Genomic DNA, 22,058 nt, shown 5'->3' on the forward strand with positions numbered 1-22,058 from the left:
AGCCCTGTACCTGTAGTTGGATTTTGAGAGTGGAAAAGTTAGCCGATCCAAACGGTTTGCACCGTTTGTTTTGGTGTTACTTTCCATTCTTGGAATCGCTGCGACTTCAAAGTCGCTCTTCGCGTACGCGGTCGTGGTTAGCCCCCCTCGAAACGCTCGTCCCGCTCGAGTTTCTTCACACTTGTTCCGGACAACGATTCGTAGAATTGTTGAGGACTGTGTATCGCAAGGAACCTCGAGCCTAGGCTTAAGTTTCAGGCATCGGCAGGGCCGCCGAAGAAAGAAGAGGCCCTGACAAACTGTCGCAAGAGTGGGCTGCAACGAATGGTTCTTCATCTTCATCTTCGGATGAGGATGGAGAATCATTATTTATTGTCACTGTATTCGTCTGTAGTTGTAGTATTTAGTAGTTTTTCAGATGGTGCTTGTACCACAACGCCCGATGTTTTTGGGCATCGCGTTTTGTATTAGCGTTGCTAAATACGAATAATCGCGATTGGTTTCTAGATAGCGTTGCGAATATTATAAACCTATCGCGATTACTTTTAGCGTTGCGAACTGAATATTTTCTCGTTCCTTTTCAAAGTAGTGTGGCGAATGAGAATTGATATCGGTTTGGTATTAGCGTTGCGGTGTACGGATACTAATCGCGTTGCAAGTTGCAAATAATATGAATTTGATCGCGATTGTTTTTAGTGTTGCGATTATTTTTTCACGTTTGTTTTTCTTGATAGTATTCAAAAATCATGAAGCAGCTGAATTAGCTGATGCAGCTAATTCTGCGCCGCCTAAAACGGCTGTTTCTGATTATTAATCGCGACTTACTTCTGACGACTAAATTTTCAATCACACTGGTTAATGGATTGATTATTCGAATGAAATTAATCGATTCATGGCCGATTCTGGCCTGTACAGCTTCAGTCCGTTAAAAAACAAGAGTATTGCTCTAATTTCATTTCCTACCATAATAAGCGCTATGGTCGTTTTCTATAGCCCGTTGGTAAGGTTGCGAGTAATACTCATTGGATACATTTTGCTTTCGTTTCTTTCCGTTAGATCACACTAAAAACTAACTTCTCTATGTAAAATGTAAGGTACACAGTGCGTGCATAACCTTACTTTATTCGGTTGTACGACTTTTATCGTGGCTTTTAAAAAATGGCAAATCATACGAACGTTCTGTTAACATTTGTACGCCATCGACATAGTTCGAAACATTGGCTTAAGGATGCTGTTAAATACGGAAAGATCACATATTACCAAAAGTAAGGTGACGAAAGCTAACCTTTCGCAATTATTGTTTCGTCGGTCCTAAACACATTCTTCTTTCAGAGAAAAAAGTCTCGTGGATCCTCCGATTACGCCGTCGAAAGTCTTCATGGTTCATAGAGTAAAACCTATCAAAGGCAATCCATGGTGGGAAAAGAATATACTTGAAGAATTAGGCTTCGAGGAAAGAGTAAGATTAAAATTCTAATTAATCGAACGATTAGTAATTTTCTTGTACGAACGCGTATTTAACTCGAAACTTGAACGCTACAGGTGAAACGACCAGTGTTTGTGAAGAACACGCCAGAAATGTGCAAGGCTCTTTGGGTTGTGAAGCATTTAGTAAAAATCGTTCCGTTACAATTGCCTGAAAATCTGCCAGAAGTAAACGATTTAACGAACATATATTTTCATGATACCGGATCTATTCATTCTTATGGAAAGCTTGATCATGTTCGTTACGACGCTTCTATAAAACATAAAATGTCTATAAAAAGATTAAATAACCATACCATAAGCGAGAAACTTAGGCTCAGGTGGTTACAAGGAAATCTCATATAATGGGACAAAAATTAGAAACTACGATAATAATTCATGGCACTGTAAGGTGATATACTATCTTAGGAAATATAAATCAGACCATTGAACAAATAATATACTTTATTTGTATGTTGATTACAGCCTTGCAGCTGTGTTATAACCTACCAACAGTAATGTTAAAATTTCAGTGTTTTTTTACAATTTTTCCTCGTTTTTGTATATTCGAGTAAGATCTATCGTGGAAGATGAGTGCCGCTTTGGGTCAGTCGTGCGGACCTACTTAAATACGGTGTTCAAAAAATTAAATAAATCGTATCTAAATTTTAATGAGCGAGACTAGAATCGTAACGAGCAGTCTTACGCAATAAACGAAACATCTTGAACGTTACAACTCGAAGACATTCCACTAGGCCGTTTCGCATCCTTTTTTAAAGTGACCGTTCCGTTAAAAATCTGACAAGCGCGCTACGATACGGGACGCAACTTTTACATTCTGGAACTTTTTTTAATCGGCTAACCGTTCCCGGTGAGAGAGTACTGATTTACTTGAAACCGTTTACAGGACGAAGAGATAGATCTAGTACTGGAAATCGTAAACCTAATTCCGTACAGTTACGCTAGATTCTATGAAAACAAGTTCGACCTTGTACATGCTTAAATAGAATTCAAAAAACTTGAATAACGCGAATACTGGAAGTCCTAATAACAAAGACACGGCCATTGCTCTGTCGTTCGCCTCTATCTTCCGGAACATATTCGACGTCCCCTCCGTTTACGAGGAGTTGGTTCGTCTCCGACTCCGAAGTTTCCAAAATCGCCTGTCCCTGGACGTATGATGAATAGAAATAGTATTTTGTGCTTTGGATCCCTTCTCAGGCATGTACATTCTGAGAAGTCTCGCTGCTCGTTCTTCCTGCGATCTATCCGCGGCCTTTCCGCTCAGGAAACTGAGTAGCTTCATGCTGCGCCTTTTTATTCTCAATCGATTCAAGAAGTTCCTCTCGGTGGTTCTGGTGGGACTGTCGTTCACATCGTCCGAGTCTTCCTCCAGTTTCTTCGATTTCCGTTGAAGCAGCTCCATCTGTCTTCTTCGATCGTGTTGCACGTCCCCCTTTTTCAACTTACGATTTCTCGCGTCCGCGGCCTCCGTGGCGGAATAAGCTTCTCTCTTGGCCCTTTCGGCGTTTTTGCTACTAGTTTCCTCGGCTCTCCGTGCCACCGATTCGAGTTCTTTCAAACGTTCCGCTTCTTTGGAACTTTTAAGCGTGTCCGGTGATACGGGCTCCGTGGCGGTGCCACCGTCGTCCACGTCCGACAGTTTCCTGTGGAGGTTCACTATTTTTCGGCGGAACTCCTCGTCTTCCTGGCTCAGTTTCGCGAAGATACGATCTCGTTCGTTCACATCGGAACTCGAGCCGACGTTCTTCGACGTCGCCGTGTGAAACCTCTGTCACCACCATCCCACTTGATCCTTTCCACTACCTGGCGAGTCATCCTCCTCCGGGAGCGGTTCCAATCTCCGTCTGCCCAAAAAACACCTCAACGAGCTGAGGCTCCCGCTGCCCAGCAGCTGGTCCATGTTCAGCTCGGGCAGATTGCAGTCTTCGTTCTCGGACTCCTGGTCGGCGTCGTCGTCCACGGACAGGTTCAGACCGTAGTTGTCCTCGCCGGAGGCGACCGCGAGGCTCACACCGTTCGGTGGCGGCTAGGGAAGTCAGGCACAGCTCGGGCTAGTGATTCTTTGCAAACAAAGGGCAAGCAATTGTCATGCAGATGCGTGCCAAGCTTACGGACTAACTTTTGTGTGTGTTGCCCCGACTCCCTCTCTCTTTCTGTGTATCGTTGAAGGTACGGACACATCCCAGTCGGGCTCGAATGGACATTCCGATCGTTCGTGGTTAGGAATAAGATGCAACTCTACGAATGTAGCAACGTTCCGAAGCAAAGTTGGCGAAATTAAAAGTACCACCTTACCTTTAACGCTTCGGGAATTCGCAACACGAGGATCGGCGTTGGTGTATGTACAAGCAAGCCGCTTTGAATGTGAGGTTAGGATGGAAAAAAGCGAAATCGTTCAAGAAAAAATACGCGCGCATAGGTAGCAAGAATTTTCCAACCCCTATAACTGTTTTCAACCCTTAAGGTTCACGCCAGTACCTTCGAGTGCCAAAGTATAGTGCTGTCTTAGAGTGACCAGTGTCATTACCGAGCTCGCGGAAAAGCTTTCGTCGTCCGGGCCACCGGAAGTCGGAGTTCCCCAAATATCGTCTCCCGAGGTAGCCCCAGACGTGGTGCCCTCGTCGTCATTCGGATCCAAAGAGTATTCTGTTCGCTCCGGAGGAACCGGTGGCTGAAGAAGGTAACCACCGACACCCTCGCTAAGCTGCTCGAGCAGCACCATTTTACTGACCACGTAACTGCTCGCCCTGGCGGTCCAGGCTCTCAATCCCGTAGGCGGAGACTCGGTGTCTCGATTGTCCTCGTCTCCTTGCTCCTCGAGCTCGTCGTCCTGATCCAGGCTGCTCATCGTGCCGAATCTTCTCAGAGCTCTGGAGGATTTCATCCGTTATTCTAAATAACTTTTTAAAGTCCCAACGTAGACCGTTTTACCTGTAAGGCGGTTCACCGTCACAGTCGAGGTCATCCTCGCTACCGTCTTCCGTGTTTCCGTCGGCCGGCGTGTAACTGGGACTGTTTCGCCCAGGACTATCGTGCAGGCCGTTTCTCAGTCTATGTCTGGTGCACAAGTCAGGAGTCGGTGGGACGACCGAAATTTTTGGAGGCAGTGGGGAGAACGGATCCCTCGTCAAAGGCGGCGTGGGGCAACCGGATCTAGGATCGCAACGTCCAGTTTGCCAAGTGGCCTTTCAACGTTTATGGGTAAAACTTTACCTGTGGCATCTTCTGCAAATGTTAATCGAACTAGTCGAGTTCTCTTTCGAGGACGTTAGGCTCCCGTTCTTCTTGGTGGTCACGCTGTTGGACTTGACGGTGCTGAGACTCGCGCTAGAAGTGGTGCTCTGCAGCTCCACGTCGGAGTTTATCACTTCCGCGATAACTTCTTCCGGCGGAATATTCTGTTCTCTGTCAGGTTCGTTTAGGTTCTCCTTGGGAGCTCTAGCCGCCAACTCCTCGGGAGTCCATTCCTCGATGGGCGCCTCCTCGTGATCCGGGGGCGGAATCTGACGGGAATTGCGCACCCATTGTGCCAGATGATTGTCTTCTCTCGAGTTCTTAATGATCGTATCGATACTCTCCGCCGAGTGCGACTCTTTTCCCCCGTCCTGCTTCTGCGATTCCCTGGTGGTCTGTCGCGAGACTCAATTATCATCCACCCTCTCTACGAATTTGATCTCGACTCACCTGCGAGCTTTCCGTCGGTTCCCTAACGGCGGTGAAATTGCTACCGATGATCGGACTCTCTTCCGGGCTATCCTGGCTCGGCGTACCCCCGTAGCCTGTATTCACATAGATTCTAAAATACAACGGATTAGTGCAGACAAACGAACGAGCTTCGCCAGAGTCCCGTCAGGGTCTGAGTTCGACGCGAGTTGAAATCGTGCTCCCTCTGAGGCGTTACGAAACAGAAGACTTACATCTGCCGCTGAAGAAGATTGTGCCAGACAGCCTTCAGTTCCGGAGTAGGGGCTCGCAAGACCATCACCCGCCTTCGCGGCCGACTGTGAGGACTACAACCCCCGGTATTGGACACTTCGACGTGGCCGTTCTCCGCGTTCCCGCTAGGATTAATGGCGATCTGCAGTCGAAATTCCGTGGGCCTTTTGCGGACTGTGAAGCAAGCCTCGGCGATGTTCGACAGCCGCAGCGGCTCCTCCGTCACGAATAAAACGCGATCCCTGGAGACCCGAGCGAACACCAGAAGATCGGTCAGGAGCAACGCCCAAGAGGGCTGCAACCGCGCTCGACCTTCCACTTTCGCGAGCGCACCCCCGAACAGCCTAAAATGCCGTACAGTTGAGAAAATTGCCGAATTCCGTTCGTCTTTCGAAAGTATGGCGATCAGACCATTGTCTTCCGGGCATGGCCAGAGTGAATGGTTTGCATCTCGCGAAAACTAGTCGGGACTCGACCTCCTGCAAGCTAAGCAGAGGCCTTCCGGTATCGCGCGGTGGCTCCATCACCCCGGCGTTGGCTGTCGCTTCCCTGTATCCCTGCGCCAAGTCTCTCGCTTGCTGGCAATTCCTCGGCGACGCCAGTCCTAACAGTCTCGTCATCTCTCTACAAAGGAAAACCTCTACGTAACTGCAAAGAATTCCTACACCGGGTAAGGTGGATCCAAGGAAAGGGTTGCGATCCAAGACGCACCTGTAATGTTCTAGAGGCAGGAGCAGAACGCCCGTCAGATCGGGACGTCTCTTTTGCGGAACGGCGGGTTCGCAGACGAGTTTCGCGAAGGCCGTGTTCCGTCTGAGAGCAACCAGGAGACAGCAGGCTCGTTGGAGGCCGCTCAGGTATCTTCTGTAGGCGGCGGTGATTCGGGGAACGCGACAGAAGTAGCTGTCGACCCCGCCGCCCTCGTCGCGGATCTCCTCGGAGATCTTGAGCAACTCGTCGAGATTTTGAAAGAGTATCAGATAGTCCGCCGCGGAGAGGACGTCGCGTCTCTCGGCCATCGGCGCCATGAAACGCGTGTGTCCGCTCTTGAGGACGCCCCAGTACCGGGACTCCCTCACGGACAGCTCTTCCTCGGGCGGCGCATCCGGGGCCAGGTTCGGGAAAACCTGAACGCGCGTCCACTCGCAAATGTCGTGCCATACGTTCCAATTTAAATGGAGGACATTCACGTGATCGTAGGCGATGCATGCAGGAGGATCGTATCGACGACACGCGCTAACAAAAACAACATTCGCGTCGTCTTCGAGACGCATGCACTCGGAGCCGACAACGACTCGTGGTATCGTTCGTATGCGCTTAAAATTAAGGGATAAGGGTGAAATAAATGAACGAAACGCAATGGATGGTTTGAAACAGAACTTGTTGAACAACAAAAAAAAAAGAACAACCGTTGGAATTACAAAACATAACTTAACCGTGTCCCCTCGACAGAGGAATGGGGCACGCGCTATACACTACGCGTTTACATCAAGTACAACACAGTCATGAAAATAAATGTACAGGAACGTCCGCGCGTACATGCCGTGCAACGAATAAACATAAAAGTAAGCTCTGAAGTACGCATGCAGCGTGTGTCGCGGCTCGGAAAACTCAATATGGCGGCCCATTTCAGGGGAATCGTTTCAAAAGAAGCCTTTTATCGTTCCCCGCGCGATCGTATCGAAGCACGTGAACTTCAACCTTCCCCCTCTATCTCGATTATCACTCTGAGCAAAATAAAAAAAATAAACGCAAAAGCCGTGATGTGCCGACATTGTTGCGGTACGTTCTCGTCCCGTAGAGAGTCGAATATGAAATCGAGAGCCTGTCGTGTTCAGACCAGGACGCCTGTACCGACCTCGGCGCTGAACGCAACCGCGGGCTGCCCGCCGCTGATCGGTTGCTGCAGGCTGACGTTCATCGAGCTAGGCCGGTGCATCGACGAGTGAATCTGCCCTCCCTTGCGATAAACTTCCAAGATCAACTGATTCGTGGCCGCCTGGATCAATCCAAGTATCTCTTCTCGTGGCCTCGTCACCACGTTCGTCATGTCGACGAATACCACGTAATCACCTGGTTTCAAACCGGATCGCTCCGCCGGACTGCCGGGGTCCACCCGTTCCACGCGGGGCGGTCTTCCCCAGGACAACGAAAATCCCCATGGAATCTGCGTGACAAAATACCCTCCGTCAGAAAAGAAAACTTACAGCGAGAATGCATCGCAACGGTGCTCGATAAGACGAAAAATATATAAATTTGTTCTGTGACGAACGTCGACGTCTCGAATAATAATCTTCGTGCCACGGGAGGGCCTCCGGCGAAACTCCGGCGCAACGGGAGGTCGAAGCAGCGGGGTTTTAAAGGAGGCCTACTTTAATACCTACAATCGGCCCTATTGCCGTAATGGTAACTACAAGCGTACCCGCTGCGAGTCTCTCGGGGCCAATTGCGCGAGAGGACAATGGCTTTTCGCGATATAGGTAGTTACATCGGGGCGGGTACTCTTGAATTTGATCGATTGCCTTTATCGACTGTCAGACCGTGACGTTAACTTTAACGATGCTTGGACGTTGTTAACGTATCGGTACTTGATCCACTATCGACATCAACGAGGGAGCCTAGACCTTGATCAAAGAACAGCGACGAAAGCCTAAAAACGTGAAACGGAATGTTAGCGTGAAAGGAGGGAAATGACTAACCTGATTAGCAGTAGTCTGTCTGATCAGTCTCCTCGTAACAGTGCAAGGTGTTCTACCGCCCCTGGCAGTGAAACCCGGATGCAATGGCAGACCAGTCAATGGATCTACTGGCTCTAATTCCAGATGCCTCAAATACGTCAGGTTCTCCGCTCCGGAATTATTATTATCTGGTTCTCCGTCCTTGGACAAGGGCGGCGAGACTCCGCAGTCTTGAGGCAATCCTGCATAAAGAGTGCTCGTGTTTCGACCGGTTCCTGCTTCTAGTGGATGCCATGTCGCTTCCTGAAAATTTACAATCGTTTGAGGAACATTGTCGACGAAGATCGTCGCCGAAATCGAAATTACCTCCGGAGCTTTTTCAACCGCGAGCGCGTTAATCGGCGATCGAAAGCTTCGGTAAAATGCCACGACTTCCCGTCTCGAAGCACAGACAGTTTCGAGACGAAAGTTTGTCCCTTCCATTCACGCGTTATTTAAAACGTTCGTCCGTTCGACGCGCGCAACCGACGAGAAACAGTCCCCACGAGCGTTCTCTCCATCGTTTCAGCAAAACATGAATATCTTCAACAGAACACCGACCACGAAAAACACCACGCAGTAAATGGCCACCACGATCATCGTCACTCTCACGTGTCGCGTCGACGAACAATACGCGAAAAGAACAATTTTCGGATCGTACCGCCGGAGGGTGCACCCCGACGACGCGCGGCTGTCACTTTTAACGAGGTCAAAACGCAAGTGAATCTTCGCCGGATGAATTTCCGCTTCGTTGCCCCGTAACGAGCTTAACCCTGACCTTAAGCCAAGGAAGACTTACGAATCCCGGTAAACAGCTGACGTGCGACCGTGTATGAAACTTCCTCGTCGCGATGCTTGTCGCGAACGAAAAAAAAAAAAAGAAGAAATTCACACCAAAGCGACGTTTCTCGTCGCGGCGCCGGGAAATCCCATTCGATACGCGTCGTATACGTGCTTAAAAATTGCAAATATTTACCTTGTCTTGGGACAGGGGTAGAGGCAGAGTCATGCAGCCCAACAGTTCGCTACGTCTGAAACACGAAGAACGAAAGCGTGCATAAATCGTTGGAGGTCGTATCGGTGTGCGTTCGCCGATAGAATCGCGCTTCTGTGTGCGGATACGTACGCTACGCGGCTGGTAGCGTGGTTACATAGGCGGTACGCACACACGCGACTATTTACACAGAGAGGAGGGCCGTTGCAAACACCGTTGCAGAGACGAAGTGCACGTGGTGAACGCGATGCGCATGCTTCCAGGGAATCGATTCCCCTCCTACCGCATGGAATCCGCGTATACCCCAGAAATTCGTTTCGCTATTCGGATGGACCGTTGCCTCCGAATCGACGGAAAATTATCTCATTCCGAGACAGTCGTCTATCGACCGCTAAATTATCGCGCTTACGTCCCGTCTGGCCTTCGTAAGCGCCGCGGGGACGCCGCTGGTCGGTTAAACGGTCAGAGGAGACGTACGTTTCTTGAGCCGCGTTTAGCGGAAGCTTATCTCGAGTCTGTCGCGAATGTTTGGGAACGGAACCGTGTAACTCGTTCGACTCGAACTAACGTAACCGAGTCGCAGTTCTTGACCTCGATACTCGTTTCTCGGAGACGGCGCACAGTGCGTCGCTTTGGGGCTGTTCTGCCGTAAAACGCGCATTTTTAGGTCCTTTTTGGCAAAGAACCGTGGAACGTTTTTATACTCATCGATGCTTGCGAAGTTTGCAAATATTTTTTCAAAATAAAGTTTTTAGAATCTATGCTTTCAGCTATTTTTGAAATTGTTAGAGCCAAAGTAGCTCAATTCGTTTGCATCTTCAGATACTGTGCAAACGTCGACTCTTTTGCAACGGATATCGCCTTCACCCGCTTTTAAGAAATTAATTATCTTCACGCTGTTTCCTACGTTTCGTTACGTGTTACTTATGTTAATAGAGCGATATTATCATTGAAAGAAACGTCTACGTCCTGGTATCATAAATATGTAATTCGCGGAAGGACGCGAGGAATCAATCGACGAGCAAACAAGAACGGTTTCCGTCGAATCGCGTGCATCGATTCCTCCGTTGTTACGCGTAAATACGACAAGGCACCGACGAAGCTTCGTTCATGAAAATATACGGGACCGAACGTTTACTCCGTTTCAAGTTTCGCGGCGGGCGTAAATGTACCGAAACATTCTCACGGTGCACGCAAGCTCGGTTTGCGTGAGAGATCCGTATCTCTCGGGTGGCGTTAACTATCGTTACCGAGTTAACCGACTATCGTTCGAAAGGTGTTATCCGTGGCTCGAATTGCATGGTACCTGAACGCGCCAATTACGAGGGAACGTTTAATTGCAACGTTAATACAAGGGGAAGACGTCCAACGTGTCCGATGCCAACGCGTCCCAGGTCGAGCACATTTCGACTAAAAAGATGGGTCCCCTCGGAAGGTGATTTCTCGTGAACTTCTCTTCTCGAGAAGTCGCCCCCTGCTTAAGCGATACCGCGAATAACGAAACACCCTGTATGCAGCGTCGTGTAATTTTTGCACGGTCACACAGCCTTGCAAAGCCTGACTATAACGATTCGCCATTCTATGCAGAAACGATCTACTTTGTCTCGTTGAAAACCATGATTGGGGGATGTTGAGAGCAATACTAGGCTCGATAAGTCTAATCTAATGTCGATTCTTCTTCCTGAACCCGTTTCACCGTGTCGATTCTCGTTATCGTCGAGCAACGATTCCCCTCTTCGTCTGTTGTTTTTCGTTTTTGGAGCATGCTCACCTTGCACGGCGATCCCTGTGCCACACCGCGATGTCCAGGGACGTGGGCTTGCTGGCGCAGTGGCTGTTGTTCGCCGGACAGGGCAGTATCAAGGTCTCGTGGAAAACGGGATTCGGTGTGGCCCGGTGCACCGCTGTCCGCTTCACCACCCCCTCGCGGTTAGTGTTCTTCAGGCTCACCTTCACGTAAGCGTGAATGGAACCCTCGTATACCCTCCTCAGGTCCTTGCACCGTATCACTGCACGAAACAGAAAGACTCGTCAGATCGCGAACCTGCACCGTCTCACTCTTTCCCCGGGAAAGTAGTTTTATCAGAGATAAGAGACTGTCGCGGACACACGTGCGATTAGAGAGAGCCGCTACACGTCCCGCCCCTATTCCCGCACGCACTACTCGCGCCCGACCAATGCGGCACTCTTCTACTAGCCGCGACAGTTATCGAAAAGTTCCTCCGTTCCCGTTCTCGCGACCGAACAACCTCGTCGTTCGGACCGGAACGGGAGATCGATGCGTTCGCGGAGGACGAGATTTATCGACGGGGGGTTTCCTCTGTCCTAGGAGGGGTGGCGCGCCACCGAGGGAACCCAGACAGAGGAGGCCTCCGAAGATTTCACGAGGGTTGTTTACGCAAGGACGTGTACCGCCAGGAATCAATGTTGCTAGGCCTACTAACCGGGAGCCAATTGCCAGGAGGGTCTGTGGGTTACTGGCACAGTCGTCTATCGCGGGGTGCCAACTGAAATACCCCCTCTATCACTGCCTAACCGGCGCATGCCCTTTCAACCGAGCTTTTCAGGGACGTCTCCGCCTCGTCAAGAACCTCCACCCTCTGGTTCCGCGGGTTTCCTCTGCTCGACGAGGCACAGCCCTTTACTCTCGTTTCTGGAGGTGTGCGGGCTCTCGAGTTTGCAAGCTTTTGGCTAGCGTCAGGAAAAATCGGCCAAACTCTCGAAAATATGATAGCAAGATCCACGAACGTTACAGTAAATTTTCTAGTATCAATGGACAAACGTCACGCGAATCAAACATCAGGAAACAAAGATACTAGAGTTTCAACAAAAATTCGATTACGAGGGAAGCAATTGCTCCCGGAAAAGCTTGAAACTAGCAAAAAACGAGCGACTGGAGGAAACTGTACAGTATAATGATTCCTGTCAAAAAACTCACCTCGAACGTGTATCTGATCGCCGACGACAGAGTATTCGATCTCGATGGATCCATGGCAATTGGGTTTCGGTTGTTCGCTCTCGGGGCTGTATTTCAGGCACCTCCTCACAGTCGCGACCAACGGGGCTTCCGGTGTGTTGGACATGGAGTTCAAGAACGACTTGGAGCTCTGAAAGTCGTCCGTGATGGTCGACTTGGGGCTGTCCAGGTCCCAGGAGCCGACTTTTCTTCCTTCCTCGTCCTTTCGCGGATCCTCCGCGCCGCATAGCAACGTCTTCGGCGCGAACGCGCACTTCTCGTCCAACGTGGAGTCCAGGTCTGTCTCCAGAGCGAGTTTCTTCACGTTAGGATTCACTGCTTCCACCAAAAGGTCCCTCTGCTTCTCCATTTTCGCGCTGGTCGACGGACTGTGACTCGACGACCGTCTTTTCGCTCGCTTTCCCTCGTAAATCTTCTCGGTATCCTTCCGATGCCGCTTCCTCCGTATGCCTCGCTGCCTCTTTAGGGTGAACTCTCCGTCCAGGTCGTTGGTCGGGGAGGAGAACGCCCACGACATCGGTGAGGGATCCTCCAAGAGCTGGCTGGCCGAAGAAACGGAACTGTCATTGTGTCGAGCAGTTTCTTCTTCCGCGTTCTCTTCTTGTTCCACGATCGTCTCGTACGTGTGGTCGGATTTAGTCAGGTTCTGGTCGTCCCGGGCATCCTCCAGAACCTTCTTCCTCTCCTCTACGTCCCCCAAGAGAATTTCCGCCACCGTCTTGCCGGTGAAGTTGATCTCTTGCTCCCTGACAAAATCCAAAAGTTGTCAACAATTTGGAAACGTGTTATTTTACGATTGATCGAGTCTAGTCGTTACACGATAAATCTTTGCATCCGTAGACCACAAGGCGGTCTTTCGGTCGACTTAACAGTTAACCGTCCGCATAAAATAGGTCGATAACGTTAGACTAATGTGCTCACAGACGCCCGAGCCCATAATCGTTCGATTCCAGGACTCGCGCAGTCTTTGATTGCAGCCGATAATCGCTAAATTGGACACGCGCGAAGAAATTACAGTTATCTTACCTGCTGAGCACTTCCGTGACGGTGTTGTCCATGTTCTCGAATTTAGGTAGATCCTGGTCGATGGCCAGCGTCGATAGTTTTCCGGTCAATGGCGTCTGACCGTGATTCTTAGCCTTGAAAGGAGTCCCGACCTGACCGTTCTTGGTATGATACGGGGTTTTGCATCGAGCGTGGATCTTCGTGATCCTAGCTAGTTTCGGTAAATATGTCAGCTTGGCGCAATCGGTGAACTTTGGCTTCGATTCGCCGTTCGTGGCGTAAAGTCCGTTCTTCGCTAAGGGAACGGAGTCCGACTCCATCACGTCCTCCGGGCTTGTGGCCATCGAGATCTGTTGGAAAAAGTCCGAGACGTGGGATTGGAGGTTCGCCCTGGCCTCGTTCACGACATTCTGCGGCAACTCGCTGTCGCTCTGGAAGCTCTTCGTTCTAGTTTTCATAAACAACGCGGGATCCGTTGGCAGGGTCAGAGCCGTCGAGCATTTGCTACCGCCGGGGAAGAACGTTAGCGGACCGATATCGGTGTCGACTCTCGGGGTGCTTTGATAAAAGCTTTCCGTGACCGATGACTTATCCGTCTGCTGTGACATCGACTGACGCTTGTTCCCGCGCAAATTAGGCTTCGTCGCCTGCAAACAAACGTGTCTCGTTCAAAGTATTGGGTTGGAAATTCAAATTATAGGATTAATCTGTTTCGTTTGTTTGAGGAAGCAATCGATACCTGAAAGTAGGTTCTCAAATCGCTGCCGTGACTCCTGCATCTTCTCCGACGTGCTGGCGTCGTTCTCGCCGAAACACTCTCGGCCGTTTGGGCAGGTATATTCCGGGTTTTGGTTCCAGCAGCGGGAGGCGTGTTGGACAAGTCTCGGAAAGGCCTACGGGGCGCCTTGTTCAAGGTAGATGGACCGTGAGGCGTCGAGCTACTCGCTGACAACGATCTCGAGACCGTCCACTTCAGCATTTCTAAAGGCAGAAAGAAAAATCCTAAATAAACGGGCCGCTTTACACGCATAGCGTGTCTTGGAAAGAGTGCAAAAGATTAGCTCGTAGACGGTTTCGTGGGAGGATTTTTCCGTTATCGTTCGTGCCGAGGAGGGTTTCCACGTGGGTAAGAATAATTTCGTAAGGTGTACGCGTCGCAAAATAACAGGAAGCTTATCGCGGCATCTCGCGTTAAAGGGACACGATCGCAGGAAGAAGAAGGGTCGTCTTTTATCGGCCCGTATCAACCGTACGGGTTCCCGAAAATACATGTCCGGCCCTAATTACGTGGGGGGCTCGAAGCAATGACAAAAAAAACACAGAGAAGAACGCGAATAACAGAAAAACGATGACGAAACGCCGGAGTACGCACCTGTCGCAACATACGGGAAACACCGAAACAGGTGAAACCCGTACACCTGAGTCGGTTTCACCAGTTAACACTTGTCTTGCTCTAACGAACAGTTAAACGGGCCCGCAATCGCTATTGCCACGGTTCTATTATCGCAATTTCACCGCGCCCGTGAAAAGAAATCTCGTCGAACCGCAGCTTGTACAATTTTCATTATTTTTACTTGAAAAAAATCCTGTGCTTGCTCGAAACATAGGTGAATATATCTGCAGAATCCCAATACGAAGCTCTCTTCGGTTTCCCTTTTAAAAGATAACACAGTGCCCTAAAGATTCCATACCGAAATGGCCTCTTAACTCTAGCCTGATTCGAATCTCATTTCAGAGAAGCTCTGTCGCGTCTGTCGATCGATTGCCAAAAATCCCGTTTTTCCCCTAAGACGGAAACAGGTACAAAGCAGCAGTAGCTAGCGGCAGCAGGTTTTCACTTTTAACGGTTCCTCAGGGGGGGTGAGCTCGCTGCATTGTGAAGTAGGTATAAAAATGCATTCATTTGCATACAGGCTGTTACCATGCCGAGCACGCGTTCTTGTCCCGTAACACGCACTTTTTCACGCGCGTTCACGTACTTTCGATTCTACCTTTGGCCGCGCACTCGCGTACGCACCAGCGCGTTTCGTAGCACACAGTCTCGCGAGCCTATCGACATTTACACGCATACGGTCATGTAAAACAGCATGGGCACCTGCCCATATGGTGGAAGCCGCCGGTAGCGTGCTTTCCATCTGGTCTTGCAAAGCACGAGAACTCGGTGTCGAAGCACCGTCAACGAGACGATCGCTATCTAAGCTTATTTCACCCGTCTTCCTTCTTTAACGTATTCTATTCTTTACGCGACCCTTTTCTCCGCCATCCACTTCCCAGCGCGCACCACCGAGCGTTAAACAGCTTTCGGCGCCACTGACAGCGTGAGAAAAATGTTATGCAATCTGTAACGAATTAACAAGTTCGTACAAATGGACGTTCTTTTGCGGTCGAAATTTCGCAAGGGGTCACCGCAAAATGCCCACCGCGAAATTAGGTAAAGCTTCCCGCCATGGCTTTGAAACTACCCCATTTCCAATCCTGGCAACGATACGTCTTCTTTAAAAAATTGGAATTGGAAAGACACTTCCGTCGCTCGAAAGATTGCAAGTCACAGCGATCCCTCACTGGCTTGCTTTTTATAATTTATTTATTTAGTTAGCATACGGGATGTACCCATTTGTGTACATATTTGCATTGTGCGAAGTCAGAGTTTTTAAAGACTTCGCGCGAAACCCTTAAAACGTTTTAAGCATTCGTATCAGCGAACGGCTGCGATTTTTGTCGCCAGAAATGGGTTTCTAGTGTCGCGACAAAGTAGTCGAGCAAACTGCACCTGCGATCGTACGTATCCTTCTTGCTTTCCGGTTCGGTTGTCGAGGCGACAGTTTCGGTTTAACTATTTGCATGATACAACGCTAGACGTATGGAACTTGGCCCCTTGTTTATCGATACACCATGCATTGTATTCACTCATTTTTATTTAACCGGTCGGGATTCAGTTGATTAGAGGACAAACGTACCTTGGCGCCCATAATAAGCGCAGCTGAAGGGTCCTGGTGGCGTAATTACCGGTCAACGATAAATCCCGAGTGCGTGCTGTAGCGCGCTTAGAAAGGGGACTCGTGGTCCACCTGTGAGCGCGTTATCGTTTCATCTAAACGATTTCCAGTGTACGTATCCGACAAATGGTCAACGTAGATGAGAGACTCTCATTATTCGGAGCCCGCGTGCTTTGCGAGTAGAAACAAGTGCACGAAGGGAACGTTTAAGTGCATTCTCGATTCACTCCGGTCGCTTTAAAGTTATTCGACTGATTCTCAGCCGCTGACGAGCATTTGAGATGCCTTTTTCGAAGAGCGAGATACTGTAAAATAGTTATATACCAATTCTTTATAAACCATGTTATTGCTTTAAAACTACAATCGTTATAGAGGGTTGAGTATGGGTGAGAATTGAGTCAACGCGACCCATAAGAGATTCGAGACTATAGAAATTTGGGTGGGAAAACGAAGTCCGAAATGTTCGACCCTCGGCTAGGTGTTTACATCCCGTGGATCGCGTGGCAAGTGCAAAACGACGACGTTAAATTGTTCCAGTCCCTTTTGGTTCGTGCGAGTCGAATAGGACGCGGTCCATATCTGTCGCTTTTATGGCTTGTAAAATATCTGTGCCGACGAATACACGATACGCGTTGAGCTTGTGTTCCGAATATAAAAAGGGGGGCTGTTCCGGTCCCCTCGATCGGGTTTAATCCATTTCGGTGCTCCCTTGCGTACCAGGTACGCAGACCCCGCGAAGGACACAGGAGACAGGATCGAGCGGAGTCCTCCAACCGAGGAAAGGAATAAAATGGAGCGACGGTTAAAAATCTTAACATGCTTGCAAGCATAGCAAGACCCCTTCTTTTCGCGTAATGTATGCTGCGAGAGCTGTTTTTAACGACTTCAACGAGGAACGTTCCAAGAGGATGGGAATTAACCGAACACATCCCCCCCTCGTGCCCCTCACTATCGCCGATCAGAACAGGCCAATGAATATTTTCCCCCCCAACCCCTTCCACCGATCGAATGTTTCATTCTCTTTGAGCCTAACCCAAATAGCAAGCTTTGCAATATTGCAAGCGCACTAGCATTTTTCTTAACGAAATATGGAAAAGGGTACCTTGGATAGGAAGGTGAAGCTCCACAATAATTTCTACGAAGCTAAATTTGTCAAGCAAAGATTGCAAATGGTCGTCTAGACGTGACACCAGTCGGGGGTTGGAATTTGTCGCTGTCAGCGCGATTAATTCGCATGAAACGCGCGACAGAGGCATCGCGAAAACCGCCGATACAATGCGATTATTCACGGCTCGGAGACAAGAAAGAAGAAGCCATTAACGGTCCCGATTTGCCTCCTCGAGGGTTGCTTCCTCGGCTAACCCCGAAGAAAACAAGAATCGCCACGAAACTTGGCACGAGTTTCGCCCGGTCCAGCCCCCTTCCACGCATGAAGGGAGATCCACGGACGAGAGACGATCCGCATCGTTCTTGCGAACTGAATCGTGCCTTGATCGGTTGAAAGGAACCGTGCAGACTTCTTGCAAGCATACAAAAACAAAATGAAAGAAGGATCGTTGTAGAAAAAGAGCAGGTGATCACTGCGCGAACCCTCGAAATCTCTGGAGGATCTACCGACGGATTGCGTTTCCAAAGATCTCTTGGTTAAATAATAAAATGGCTTGATTAAATAAATAAACAGTACGAGTTTCGGTGGAAAATAAAATACCTAGATGCCGAGGAACCTTTCTTGGAGCTGACGCGCGAAGAGATAAGAGAAGACATCGCCGCGGAGCTGTGAGTTTCTTAAGAAGATATTCGGTGGTCTCTGGCGGAAGAAAGAGGAGGTCGAGGGGGGAGGGCAGGTGAACACTTCGTACCTAATCCCTTTTGAAAACGTCGTGGCGAATACACGCGAGCGAAGGTTACACGCACGAGAAGAAGTGTACGGTCTGTGTACGGTCCCTAAAAATAGTCTATTCAAGTTGGTGAACCCGGTCCCCTCTCGCCCAGCCCCCTTGGCCGCCGTTTCTTCGAGTTCCTTCCGCGCTCTCCTCACGGCTAAGCTCGGAGACTCGGTTCTGATTTATATTGGATTGACCCCGGGCACACCTTTCGCTGGTGGCGTTTCTCTCGAAATGGTCCCGTGTCTCCGTCGAGTATGACGAGCCGAGGGGCGAAAAACGGCCAAGGGCGAGACGAGCGAACGCCCCAGTCGGTAAAGGAGAGACGACCGAAACCTGGAACCCACCAGAGGGGTGGGATTTCACAAGAGAGCCAGTCGAGGGACAATCAAACGCGCATTCACGGGGTTTGGCTCGGTTTTCGGCGATAGAGCGAGACGGACTGATCGAACCAGAGCTGGGGAGGTCAAAGAATCGGAGCAGGGACAGGAAGCGGAGGAAATGCGTTCCGAAGACAGACTTTCGAGTCTGCGCTATTTGGAGCACACCTGTCCACCGGTTTTCTCCGTCCCTCTTTCCTATTCCCATGTTCCCCTCGACGTCGCGATCGCGATCCTCTTGTCGCTGAAACGTATTTTTCGGCGGGGGTGCAGAAACTAACAACGCAATTCACTAATAGAAAACGCAAAATCTTGAATCTTTCGAACCAAATAATCTCCTAGCACCTGTAAATAAACATAGTGTTTCCATCGATTGAAGAACCGTGTTGTCATTCGTTAACTAGCATTATTTCTTACTAAACTAATTTTAAAGTCAAAGTGATTTATAGGTTTCCCGGTTAAGTACTTTTCGAAGCCGTGGCTATAGATGAAAACTTTAGATCGATAATGCTTTCGAGCTACTTCTATTACTCTAAATAATAGTTTGATACGTGTCGTTTTATAACACCAATATATCTTGGAGTAAATAATTCAATCGAAATTACGTTATTCGAAGCACAATGGTTCGGTGTTTGCAAAACGCTAAAGATCTCGTTCGACGACAGTCAACAGTCACAAAGTCCAAGTTTCCCTTTCATCCTGAAGTCTGGGAATCGGTTAAAAGGGAACGAGTCCCGGCCCCAACGCGAATAATCGAAACGCAAATGACCGTCAAAGGGGTAAGGAATAGGTGGAAGACCGATTGTAATTAAACTGGAAATTTGCGAATTGCAAAGGAAATCGGGGGCACGTTTCAGGATTGCTGACACCCTTTCCCGACGGGCCGAGGCAGGGTGCGGACATTCAGGACGCGCCTCGAAAATAAGACAGGAACAATGGAGCGAAACGAGTCCTGGCGAACAAACGCCTGGCCATTTAAATGAAGGGATCCCCGAGAAAAGGTTCCACGAGCTGGACCCACGGGGTCCTTGGAACTTCGACAGGAAAGTTTGTATAGGACCCACGGGTCTCAGACTTTGCTGGCTCCTTCGTTACGAGTCCCTTTCAGTTTTTTCTACCCCCCCCCCCCCCTTACTTCTTCTTATCCGTTCCTTTTTCTGCCTCCTTTCCCGATTCTCTTTCGTTTACCCTTCTTTGACAGATGTACCGGGAGCCACGCGCGTTCGCGTTCCTTTTTTCTTCGCCGTCGTTTTACCTCCGAAAGACCCGTGTGCTACAGGATCCGCGGAGCCTCGCAATTAGACGAACTTCTAACGTCGCTTTTAAGAGAGCACTGGGCTTTGTTCGGTCAACGACCAAATTCTCCACACCGTTTCGAGATAAGCCCCGACCCTCGCCTTGTTCGCGTTTTCCTTAGCTACTCCACGCCAAGGTCGCATCGTTCTCTATTCCTACGTTTCGATGATCTTGCAAATTTGCTGGACTTTTAACTTTCGTGGTCCTGTTCCCAATAACGTGTCGCGTTGTAACGTGGTTAATACGTTAGGAAATCGTGTTGTAGGAGAATTTTTAAGAGAAATTCCCCTGATTTCGACAAACATCACAGATCATCGAGCCATTAGGGACCCTTATGCTTTTTCCCTGGCGTTTTCTTCATTTTTCCACGGCCATAGAAGCCGATCGACCGCGGAGAAATAAATGAATACGCGAGAAACTTGATAACGATTGAGACATAAAGGTTCGTGCAATCGGAAACGACAATAATCGGACGGTAGACGGTAAAGGATACCTATCGATCCGAGCCATTAATAATTCAGGGCTGATATCCGTGCGGTTACCAAAGTGCCTTCGATTGATTCCAAGGTGGATGGTCGCTCTAATGCCGATACGCCCGGGAATAGCGTTACAGCCAAGAGCTGATTAACCCCTTGCATTACGATTTATTTTCAACCGAACGTGCTTACTCAGTTTATTAAATTTCCATTCTTGGGCAGCAAATTATACGGCTGCATCGTTCGAAAATAATGCCTCCAAGACGATAAAAACAATTACCATTCTCATCGTTGACTTGAATCGTATCATTCGATTACTGTTGCGTAACAAACAATGCGTACACGCGGGAAATTTGAATTTCACTGAGCATACGTAAGAAATGATCACCGAGGGGAAGCTTATTTTTCGAAGAACTTTCGCGATTGCTCTGGGAAAACCGTTCCACTAACGGAAGACGTTGGAAAAGTACAGCTCGGAACGGTTCAAAGGACGAAAACGTCGGGCCTGGTCCTCCGGTTCACCCAAGTTCCCGAAACCGGTCGGTATAAAATGTATACTCACTGCGTGTCCTTGAGGATAAACGCGATTCGGCTAATATATCCAAAATTAGCACCGATTGTCAGTCACTATTTCGATCACAGATTTCGATGCACATAATCCGCGGTGGCGAACACACTGGCGGGAAGAACGAAACGGTTCGCGATAGAACGCAACGAAAGGTGCAGGAACACGGCACGGAGAGGTGTCGGGAACGTGGGCACTTCAAAGGCTGGCTCTCTACTGACGTGGTGGGGTGAGAACGTGGGCCTTATGTAGGAAAGGGTCCCTAGGTGAGGCTACGAAACAAGAGAGACCGGCTCTATACTGTCTGTACTATACCTGTATCCCCACTCCCGAGAACCACAGTGACCTGACCACGGCAGCCACTCCACTCGCCCCAGGTGGACGGTCCCTGGACTCCGCGACTCGAAGGCGCTGGTGGGTGTCTCGAGATTGCGGACGATTGGAATGTTAGGTACCGATAACGGAACGACGACGAAGATCCTTCCGATAAGGTCCTCCGGACAGATTATTGTCTCTATCTTTACTGGAGGAGCCTGTTACAGCGATCTTTCGTTAACGTTCGCTAGCTTGGGTCCGCGACGCGAACGTTACCGTGGGATTACTGTGTTTGCTGAAACAAATTAACTCTAGATTTATAGAGCTAATCATGAGCTCTCCGCACCGGTGACGTGGAAAATTGTTATCCCCCTCAACACAATTTGAAATTACTATCTTGCAAAATAACAAAGACGTAGGTTTAGTCGTTTTCGTCTCTATAGAGCTCCGATGTCGCAATCTCGATCAACCGTGTCGCGTGTTCAACGATACGTAGCAACCGAAATAATCGAGTTTTCGAGTGGGCAGCTAGATTAAGATCGGAATGTTTTCCCAACCAGAAAACTCCGGTGCACGTTGCAGTCGCCAACGTCGCGCTAAATAGTTAAAGTGCATTTGTACTCGTGCAAGAGAAAGTCGGGACACCGAGGGACCAACTGCCTACGTAGTATAGTCGGTTAGATCTGTTTACAAAAGTTACATCGAACCCACGTCAGGCCGGTCTTTCGCGTGATTTCTAATCTCACGGTTGTTTCCTCTATGGAAGACCTTAAAGGTTCGATCCCTCGACGTCCAGGTAAAGCATACATCTTTCAGAGACCTGTCCTTCCGCGTTAAAAGCTTCCTCTGGTCGAGGCGTACCACAAATGTGCACGATGGACTTCGGTTCCAATATCGATGGCACACTTTTCATTCAGAGTGGAATAAAACGAAAACCTTAAACGTCAACCGTTAACGCTAGATTTACAGAACAATTTGATGAGTGTCAGATTCCATATTTAAGAAAATTGTTGGCAATTTCAATGTTATC

The 22,058-nt window shown here is 49.1% G+C and overlaps 2 protein-coding genes across 2 annotated transcripts; one reads left to right on the plus strand and one right to left on the minus strand.

The window, feature by feature from the left end:
• The first annotated feature begins 1,068 nt into the window (after nucleotides 1-1,068).
• Nucleotides 1,069-1,923, plus strand: Mrpl30 (mitochondrial ribosomal protein L30). Its single transcript, XM_076770501.1, has 3 exons — nucleotides 1,069-1,265; nucleotides 1,333-1,459; nucleotides 1,543-1,923. Exons 1-3 carry the CDS (start codon nucleotides 1,159-1,161, stop codon nucleotides 1,828-1,830), a joined length of 522 nt encoding a protein of 173 aa, XP_076626616.1. The 5' UTR covers nucleotides 1,069-1,158; the 3' UTR covers nucleotides 1,831-1,923.
• Psgef (Protostome-specific GEF) lies at nucleotides 1,912-14,096 on the minus strand. The gene is made up of 15 exons (XM_076770500.1): nucleotides 13,857-14,096; nucleotides 13,139-13,764; nucleotides 12,074-12,858; nucleotides 10,907-11,144; nucleotides 9,118-9,172; nucleotides 8,124-8,405; nucleotides 7,283-7,591; nucleotides 6,136-6,551; nucleotides 5,836-6,048; nucleotides 5,406-5,768; nucleotides 5,173-5,284; nucleotides 4,702-5,117; nucleotides 4,420-4,641; nucleotides 4,016-4,358; nucleotides 1,912-3,514 (listed from the first exon to the last, which is right to left on the minus strand). Exons 1-15 carry the CDS (start codon nucleotides 14,094-14,096, stop codon nucleotides 3,260-3,262), a joined length of 4,875 nt encoding a protein of 1,624 aa, XP_076626615.1. The 3' UTR covers nucleotides 1,912-3,259.
• Between the last annotated feature and the right edge of the window lie 7,962 nt (nucleotides 14,097-22,058).

Source organism: Colletes latitarsis, chromosome 8 (assembly GCF_051014445.1).
Source record: "Colletes latitarsis isolate SP2378_abdomen chromosome 8, iyColLati1, whole genome shotgun sequence".
NCBI lineage: Eukaryota > Metazoa > Arthropoda > Insecta > Hymenoptera > Colletidae > Colletes > Colletes latitarsis.